This window comes from Nansenia antarctica, assembly GCF_963989245.1.
Source record: "Nansenia antarctica genome assembly, chromosome: 14".
NCBI classification, from domain to species: Eukaryota; Metazoa; Chordata; class Actinopteri; order Argentiniformes; family Microstomatidae; genus Nansenia; species Nansenia antarctica.
The window spans coordinates 29,158,129-29,168,355 of NC_137684.1; the positions used below are offsets into that span (position 1 = coordinate 29,158,129).

General features: G+C 46.0%; 1 protein-coding gene across 1 annotated transcript in view; it reads left to right on the forward strand.

The window, feature by feature from the left end:
• Positions 1-673: 673 nt before the first annotated feature.
• Positions 674-10,227, forward strand: part of kcnq1.1 (potassium voltage-gated channel, KQT-like subfamily, member 1.1) — a gene marked incomplete at both ends in the record, with an annotated part of 33,498 nt that continues 23,944 nt past the window's right edge. Inside the window, 2 exons of the mRNA XM_080544768.1 lie at positions 674-1,005; positions 8,055-8,145. Coding sequence (XP_080400894.1) covers positions 674-1,005; positions 8,055-8,145 — 423 coding nt within the window. The remainder of the gene's footprint in view (positions 1,006-8,054; positions 8,146-10,227) is intronic.

The following is a 10,227-nucleotide window of genomic DNA, read 5'->3' on the forward strand; positions in this document are numbered from 1 at the left end:
TACGCTACTCCAAGCTTTGGGATATCAACTTAAGTACTTCAGATATTTCAAAAAAGGAACCGTTGGGTAACAACAAGGAGACCGGTGCATGGTGTGTGTATGTGTGTGTATATCCTGCGTAATAACGTGAAGACAAGACAGCTGTTGGAGTTGGAGAGATTACCTGTCCTGACAAGATCTTCTCAGCAGTTCGTGACGTTAGAATTATAAGGTTCTATCTCAATTTTTTGTCAAAATTTAGTTTTTTACATAATCTGATCCATTAGGTGTTTATTAATGCCTGTGTGGTGTTCTTTTTTTAAATGTTGACATTTTTGAGTTAGTAATTAATAAAATACAAAGGTTCCATCTCACAAAACATAATGGAATGTAAAAACTTTGACGCTCAATATCTCTGAACTGCCCTACACGGAGATAGAACCTTATCATTCTAAACGGAGATAGAACCTTATCATTCTAAACGGAGATAGAACCTTATCATTCTAAACGGAGATAGAACCTTATAATTCTAAACAGAGATAGAAGTTAGAACCTTATCATTCTAAACTCACGAGACGTCCGTTTCATTGATAAGAAATACACCGGGACTCCTGGACAGACAGCCATGTCCTCTCCAGCTCAGAGCAAAACAACGACTCAATGGGGCATACGGAGGTCCTCCACACATGGAAAGATGAGACCCCCGGAGTTGAACTTGGAGATGTCCGGAGGCGCGTCAACCAACACACTTTACGCGCCTGGCGCGGTTATTTGCAACAGCAGACTCTTAGCCAAGGACCCCAATATGTCTGCAGGGGACAGTAACACACGAAGTAATGAAGACATTATCACAGGTGTCACCCACCCTGTCCCTGTCCCTCACCTGCCCGGGCTGAATCTCCAGCCCCGGGTGTCCGTGTACAGCGTGACGCGCCCGGTTCTCACCCGTGCGTTCGTTCAGGGACGTGTGTATAACTTTCTGGAGAGACCGTCGGGGTGGAAATGCTTCTCCTATCACTTCTCCGTGTAAGTAAGTGCCTTTTGGGTGATAGTAGGCTAGGCGTGCAATTGTGTAGAATCAATGGCTTCACTTGCCGATCATCGTTTATAGTGTTTGAGTTGAATCAAGGGCATTCCTTCCTTCGTCTGTCCCATCTGGTTAACACAGGGGGACATGCCAATGTTGTAGCCTATCCTATAGGGACTGTTTGAACGAATATGTTTTTGAGGAAAAAGTGGGCATTAAAGGGACTTAAAATAGAAAACAACAACTAACATTCAGTATCTCCAGCACCTTTTCTCTTGTAGTTTTTGGCGACATAAAGTAGAACATTGGTAGAAATGTAGAGACTGGTATGGTGCTGGAGATAATGAATATGAAATACATAATGTACAAAAAGTGGAAATGTCTTTTTAAGTGTAACATTTAGAAGTGCTGCCACCTGGTCAAATGCCTAGTATAATCTATCCCTCAATGTTAATGGGGCAATGGAAAGTCCCAACATGGAGGTCAGAGACAGCCTATGAGAGAGTCAGAGGGTGAGAGAGACAGCCTATGAGAGAGACAGAGGGTGAGAGAGACAGAGGGTGAGAGAGACAGCCTATGAGAGAGACAGAGGGTGAGAGAGACAGAGGGTGAGATAGACAGCCTATGAGAGAGTCAGAGGGTGAGAGAGACAGCCTATGAGAGAGACAGAGGGTGAGAGAGACAGAGGGTGAGAGAGACAGCCTATGAGAGAGTCAGAGGGTGAGAGAGACAGAGGGTGAGAGAGACAGCCTATGAGAGAGTCAGAGGGTGAGAGAGACAGCCTATGAGAGAGACAGGGGGTGAGAGAGACAGAGGGTGAGAGAGACAGGGGGTGAGAGAGAGAGCCTATGAGAGAGTCAGGGGGTGAGAGAGACAGCCTATGAGAGAGTCAGAGGGTGAGAGAGACAGGGGATGAGAGAGACAGAGGGTGAGAGAGACAGCCTATGAGAGACAGAGGGTGAGAGAGACAGCCTATGAGAGAGTCCGAGGGTGAGAGAGACAGCCTATGAGAGAGACAGAGGGTGAGAGAGACAGCCTATGAGAGAGACAGAGGGTGAGAGAGACAGCCTATGAGAGACACAGGGTGAGAGACAGCCTATGAGAGAGTCCGAGGGTGAGAGAGACAGCCTATGAGAGAGTCAGAGGGTGAGAGAGACAGCCTATGAGAGAGTCAGAGGGTGAGAGAGACAGCCTATGAGAGAGACAGCCTATGAGAGAGACAGCCTATGAGAGACACAGGGTGAGAGAGACAGCCTTTGAGAGAGTCAGAGGGTGAGAGAGACAGGGGGTGAGAGAGACAGCCTATGAGAGAGACAGCCTATGAGAGAGACAGAGGGTGAGAGAGACAGGGGGTGAGAGAGACAGGGGGTGAGAGAGACAGGGGGAGAGAGAGACAGCCTATGAGAGAGTCAGAGGGTGAGAGAGACAGCCTATGAGAGAGACAGAGGGTGAGAGAGACAGCCTATGAGAGAGTCAGGGGGTGAGAGAGACAGCCTATGAGAGAGTCAGGGGGTGAGAGAGACAGCCTATGAGAGAGACAGGGGGAGAGAGAGTCAGGGGGTGAGAGAGACAGGGGGTGAGAGAGACAGGGGGTGAGAGAGACAGGGGGTGAGAGAGACAGGGGGTGAGAGAGACAGCCTATGAGAGAGTCAGAGGGTGAGAGAGACAGCCTATGAGAGAGTCAGAGGGTGAGAGAGAGAGCCTATAAGAGTCAGGACCTTAAAACTGAGGAATGTGCAGGTCACTCCCACTCCCACTCCCCCATCCTGGCCACCCCCCCATACGCTGTATGTCCTCTCCCTGGTGCTGATAGTGGGCAGCTGAACCTTGGCAGTCTGCCTGCTCTGAGAGCATGTAGGCCCTGCTTGGCACTGCCACCTTATGACCCATCGGTGTCGGACGCCATGTCAGGGGAGTGTGAGTGGCCATGGTGCTTCAGCGTGGGTAGAAGTCTCATTGATAAGTTGTGATAGTTGTGATAGTTGTGATAGCACTGGATGCCACTTTGAGCACTCCTGACGCCTCATTTAAATGTACGTTGCAACACAAACACAGACAGAGACACACACAGACAGACACACACAGACACACACACGCTATTACCTTTCAGGCTTATGTTACGGCAGTTTTGAGAATACTTTAGTATAGTAGTATAGTAGTATAGTATATTTAAAAATCCTTTCTTTTATTTATTTTGTGTTTCTTTTTGTTATTACTACTCGATCTTTTCAGTTTGTAAAGCGTCTTTGAGTGTCTAGAAAAGCGCTATATAAGTCTAATGTATTATTATTATTATTATTATTATTATTACAAACGGGTTGAGTATTGTTTCCATGGTAACAACTCAATCCCAGTAGGTTGTTTGTTGTCTTCCTGGTTGGGCGTGAGGGTGGGAGGCAGGCGGGAGCAGCCAGGAACGAACTCTGACCAGCCTTATCACTGACCCAGGGCCAGGGCTTCACAGAGACCACATGACCTTATCAAAACATCCCCTGTGTGTGTGTGTGTGTGTGTGTGTGTGTGTGTGTGTGTGTGTGTGTGTGTGTGTGTGTGTGTGTGTGTGTGTGTGTGTGTGTGTGTGTGTGTGTGCGTGCGTGCGTGTGTGTGTGTGTCTGTGTGTGTGTGTGTGTGTGTGTGTATGTGTGTCTTGTATGTGTGTGTGTGTGTGTCTGTGTGTGTGTGTGTGTGTGTGTGTGTGTGTTTGCATACAGAGAAGAATCGGATGGCTCTGTAAAAAAATTTTTTTACAGTGCAGTTTATGAAAGTGCAGATTGTAAGCTCAAATGACGTGTCATACATTGAAATCTGAAAATAATTGAAGAAACCAAATACCGGAGAAACGCAGGACAGCACACAACACAGTGAATCCAATTCACAAATATTTAGTGATCCTAAAACTGTTGTTTGTTATATTGAGTGGGCTCTTCAACACTTAAACCTTTGTAATATGAAAAATAATTCATAATATGAACCCCCCCCCCCCCCCCAAAAAAAACGTTTTGGGTCATTTGCGCGACTTGAGAATTGCCGACATGCAGCCCTTTTCACCCGTCCGTGTCTCCTAGGTAACAGAGTAACAGAGTCATACAGTAACAGAGTCATACAGTAACAGAGTCATACAGTAACGCCGTAACACGATACTATTACAGTGTCCACTTGCCTCGCACGCAAGCAATAAATGACAGCTCGAGTCGACATGCCTTAAGTTCATTAAACCGCAGTGGGTCCATCATAACACGTAGTGATTTGATTACCTGTCTTGAGTGCTGTCGCCAATCCCCTCTCTGCTTTGTCCTTTCCTGCAGCACAGGCGACTGCAAGTGATCCTGCCCATCAATAATAGATGGATGGAGGGATTTTTTTTTTTTTTTAAGTCAATGGTGCCTACCAAGGCCCATGTTATGGATATGGCCTGAGGTGCCTCCATAATGACATAATGGTTCAACTAACTGTTGGTTAGACCATTGGTAGAGAGATGGGGGCGGGCTAAAGGCCAATGCACACGGCGTGTGATTTTGTCGCACGACAACATTCGATTCTCAATTCACACCAATGAATGAATGAATGTGAATGGAGAATCGAATGTTGTCGTGCGACAATATCGCATCGCACGCCGCGTGCATTGGCCTTAATTGTCGGTTAGACCATTGGTAGAGAGATGGGGGCGGGCTAACTGCTGGTTAGACCATTGGTGGAGAGATGGGGGTGGGCTAACTGTCAGACATTCTCATTGGGCCTAGACCGTGCCAGTGTGATATGTCGAAATGAGCGTATTGCCTTGTACCTCTCGTTTACTAGGTTTGCTATGCTCTGTCACCTATTGGCCTAGTATGTAACCCTGGCTGAACCTCATACACTAAGTCCCCCCCTCCCCCCCTCTGTCTCTCTCACTCTCTCTCCATGTTGAAGTTAGTTAGTCCTGCAGCGGATCCATTATGAGCTGGAATTGATTTCAGTGTTACAGGAAATGGAGAAACAACCATGTGGGAAGCTAATTATTCTATCCTGTCTTCACTTTTAATATACTCCCTATACTCCATACTCTCTCTCTCTCTCTCTCTCTCTCTCTGCAGTGGATCCATTATGAGCTGGAATTGATTTCCAGTGTTACAGGAACAATAGCAGAGATTTGCAACTGGAGAAACAACCATGTGGGAAGCTAACTATTTTCACTTTAATATACTCCCTATACTCTCTCTCTCTCTCTCTCCCTCTCCCTCCCTCTCTCTCTCTCTCTCTCTCTCTCCCTCTCTCTCTCTCTCTCCCTCTCACTCTCTCTCTCTCTCTCTCTCTCTCTCTCTCTCTCTCTCTCTCTCTCTCTCTCTCTCTCTCTCTCTCTCTCTCTCTCTCTCTCTCTCTCTCTCTTCATGCTATCTGTGTTGAAGTGCCCTGGGCGGGTGGTTGGATTCCAGTCCAATCATCAGTAGGCACACGCTATGAGGTGATAGGGACTCCTGCACAACAAACACTGACCAGTGTTTGAACAAACAAATAACCCCTAATATAATATAATAACCCCTCACTCTACTGTGAACTGTGTGGTATACAGGCCAACATACAGGGAGGAGGCTCAATATCAGTGGTTGGCAACCACATCATGGTGATTGAAACAACAACAAAGATTTCGAGAGGGGTAATTAAGCTAGGCTGGTTTGGAGAGGAAGGGGTTTCTCTGTGGGACGGCTGTGGTTCAGGAAGTAGAGCCTCCGTCTAATGATCACAACGTTGGCAGATCGGCAGTTCGAGACCCAGCTGGCCACATGTCGAGGTGTCGTTGGGCAAGACACTGAACCGCAAATTGCTCCCAGTGAGCGGGCCGGCGCCTTGCATGGTAGCTTGCCGTGAATGTGTGTGTGAGAGGCTGTTGTAAGGCGCTATATAAGTGCAGTCCAGTCCATACCTGCTCCTTGTAAATGTTCAAACTTCACCTAACTCCTTTTTTCATTGGTTTACATTGGGGAATGTCTCATTTGCTTGGGGCAGGGAAAGACATGTCTGTCATCTGCGTGGTGTCTGCTGAGCGGTGTGGCAGCGTGCTGCAGCCTTCTTATCTCACAGAAAGAAAATAACTTTATCTCGAGCCGGTTGAGGAGCCACAGCGGTCTTATTGTTGGTCTAGTTGAAAAAAAGAGGGAAAGTGACCTTGAGGGAGAGAACAGAAAATGACGTAGCTGCCCCTTCAAACAAAACTCAAGGGACACTATACACACCGGTGTGTGTGTGTGTGTGTGTGTGTGTGTGTGTGTGTGTGTGTGCGTGTGCGTGTGCGTGTGTGTGTGTGTGTGTGTGTGTGCGTGTGTGTACGTGTGTGTGTGTGTGTGTGTGTGTGCGTGTGTGTGTAAACTCACTCCTCAAGTTCAAATATCCCCACCCGTGCCGCCAAACGGCTAGCTTTCCGATAGCGCAGCTGTTGAACAGCGGGCATCCGAGGAGACGGTCACTTGTTGGTCGAGTCAGAGGTCGTAAGTTCGAGACTCTGTTGGAGCAACTCAAACTACAAACAAAAGAATGACTGTTTGCAACAACTTGACTGTTTTGTGTGTATGTATGTGTGTGTGTGTGTGTGTGTGGGAGGGGGGGGTGTGGGGGTGTGTGTGGTGCAATTATAGTGATCTACTGCCAAGAAACATGATCTATTGGATGGCTTTGCTGAAGTGTGCAATAACACCCACATTCTGTGGCAGTGTCAGTTGAGGTGCCAGTTCAGCTCAGGTTCTCCTATGACAACTTTTTTGATTTTATTTGATTTATTGACCAAAAAAATACAACATTTGTGATTGTCAGGGATAGAGCGATAAAGTCTGTGACTTGCTTCCGTCGCTGTCCCTGGTGTAGGGACAGACTCACCAAGAAGTAACTCAACAAGAACTCAACAAGAAGTCTACCCTCTCTACCACCTAGAACCAGGAAGGGGTACTTCAGTTCCCTGTGGGAGAAAAACCCTTTTGGGTTCCATTTAGTAGAACCCTTTTTTGGTTCCATGTCACCATTTTCACAGAAGGTTCTAAAGGGAACATAAAAGGGTTATACATGGAACCCGTAAGGGTTCTTCAAAGGGTTCTTCAAATGGTAAATGGACTGACTTATACAGTATTGCGCCTTATTCCAAAGCACTCCACAATGGCCTCTTATTCACACACCAATGGCAGCAAGATACCATGCAAGGCGCCGGCCCGCTCATTGGGAGCAATTTGGGGTTCAGTCAGTGTCTTGCCCGGGACACCTCGACACGTGGCCAGCCAGGGATTGAACCACCAAACCGCAGACCTTGCGATCATTAGACGCCAGCTCTACCTCCTGCGCCACTGACACCGGGTTCTCCCAACGGGACAGGCAAAAAACCTTTTGGAACAATTAAAAAATATATATAATAATAATAATAATGCATTTTATTTATAGGTGCCTTTCAGAGCACTCAAGGACACCTTACAGAGCATTTTTCTAAGATCCTACTGCTGTACAGTCACTAAGCTCTGCACACTACACTCACTACTCACTACACCCACAGCATAAATCATTGGTGAGAGTGGCTACAAAGTCAGATACTCTGTGGCTGTAGCTTATGAATGAGACACCGTGGATCTCTATGACCAGGGGAACATGGTCTGGTGTATCACAATGACTGTGCTTTTATCGCAGTTGTTTGAATGAAGTCATGTCTTTTAGGCCAATCTCAGTTTGAATGAAGAAGCAGTCTTAAGCAGGAGTGAAACATTGTGTATCTGTTGAGGTATTTCACTGTTGTTCGTATCTGGCAGTGGTTCCATACTGTCGGTTTGTACCATTAAGAGTCAAGTACAGAACAGTACAGAATGTTCTTTCATGAATGAATGAATGAATGAATGAATGAATGAATGGTTTAATGACCACATGACCCAGGTCGGTGGAATTTGTTTTCGGTACAGGTGGAAAGCTCAGTGCAGCAGTGTCAAAAACATACACACATTGTACATAACTATCACATGGACATGTACACACATTATAGCAGAGGGGAAAAAACTGTTTTTGAAACGGGTTCCATGTTCCTCTGTGTCGCCCTGTCCTGCAGGTTCCTCATCGTGCTGGCCTGCCTGATCCTCAGTGTTCTCTCCACCATCGACCAGTACCAGGCGCTGGCCCACGAGACTCTCTTCTGGGTGGTGAGTTGTTGTTTCAACCAGAACTGTGGGGGAAGATTCCAATCAACCCTGACTAGGGTTCCCACGGGTCCTTGAAATCCTTCAAATTTGAAGGTCAAGGTCTTAAAAGTTTTGTGAGTCATTGAAAGTGCTTGAATTCCCCCCCCCCCCCCTCTCTCTCTCTCTCTCTCTCTCTCTCTCTCTCTCTCTCTCTCTCTCTATCTCTATCTCTCTCTCTCTCTCTCTCTAAAAAAATATATATATATTTAAAAATAAAATAAAAACTAGTCTAGTTCTGTCTCAAACTATGCCATGTTGGGTCCTTGAATTTGAGGGAATTGAGTCTTGAAAGTCCTTGAAAGCTGCTTGAAAGTCCTTTGAATTTGATGTTTCAGAAGGTGTGGGAACCCTACCTGAGTCAGTAAATGGAATGTCTTGAAATTCAAAGAAAGAAAATCCTCATCGAAAGAAATGGCCCCCTCATGCCGAATCATGACTTTTATTGACATTTTCTATCTATTTACCATCATTATTGTCCCCCTCCAAATACTGTGCCAACCCTTCCTTCGTTCATAGGCTGGAGTGTTAGTAGAAACCTGGATGGTCAGGTAGACATTGGAGAGCCACACCACAAGGGGGCGCCAGAGCATTGCAAGTTCACCTCTCATTAGATCAAGGGACCATCTGGTTTTGAGCAGAACTTTCACCCAAAAAATAGATGAATAACGTCACGTCATGTAATTAATAAAGGTTTTACATGACACTTATGCACTTATCCAGCATAACAGTTATCAGTTAGATATCCTCCGTTCTGATGTAATGAATCTCTGGACTGAAGAGGTCAAAACCTTCTGTGTCTGCCCTTTTTTCAGAACTGAAAATATGAGGAGATCTAAAGGAGGTATATGATGGCTTGGACAGTAATAGTTGTCCATAACAACCCTCTGTCACTCTGACCACCACACTATCCTGATGGAACCATCAAACAATGCAGATGGGGGGAATCGCACACTACTACACACTACTACACACTTCCTACTACACTACTACTACACACTACTACACACTTCCTAGCAAAACATGACAGCTGCTGGTGAAAGCCGGGCAGCCGATTGAATGTCTTGACCTTTATTTAGAAACATGTAAATACATTTCAGCGTTGTTGAAAAACGACACACTCGACGTGTCCCCCCCCCCTGCCGCTTGTTCCCCCCCCAGCCACTGTCACAAATGTTCTGCTCCTGCAACATGTTTAGGTCACGCATGCAACATGTATGTACTGTCCAGGAGGGGGCAGCAGTTCTCCATTGGCCCTAACTACTCCATTCTAGAACTACTCCATTCTCACACTTTTGATCATTAGAGAGCACTGTGCAACTCATCCACTCACCAAGGTCCTCCGACCAGGAGCTCCTGGTCGTGCCTAGGACTAGGACCAGACTTTGAACAAAAGGGGACAGAGCGTTTGAGGTGACGGGCCCAATGCTTTGGAACACCCTCCCCCCTGACCTGAGAGACGCTCCTTCTGAACAAACTTTTAAGCGGCAACTTAAGACACATCTGTTGAGACAGGCCGGCAGTCACCTTTAGCCTTCTTATTGTTCTTGTTTATGTTCTGTTTATGTTGTCCCCTTTCTGGTTTTAATCATTGATGTTTCGAATTTGCACTTTTTAAATATTTGTATGTAAAGCACCCTGTGCGTCCGTGCTGGGAAGGGTGGTATATAAATAAAGTCTTACTTACTTACTTACTTACTTACTTACTTACTTACTGTTGAATTATCCCTCTGTGGAATATCTGTTCCAGATATGAGTTGTGCATTCCACCACACACTACTTGGTATATTTGAAGGCCTTAATATGTTCAACTATGTTAAGATAGGAAGTGGTGAAAACTATGATTTAGAAAAACATCCACTTTCTTTGCATGTGGGGCTTGTCTGGAGCTCATACTGATTCTGGTTACTCTCCAAGTAACTTTTCATTTCAAGCGTCGGTCCGTCTATGAATTTAACAGTGTTCACATTTCTCACTGTTAAAACAGTGATTCAAACAAATGTTTCCCATAAACAGTGGCGGGGAGACTCAGTGCCTTGTTGTGGT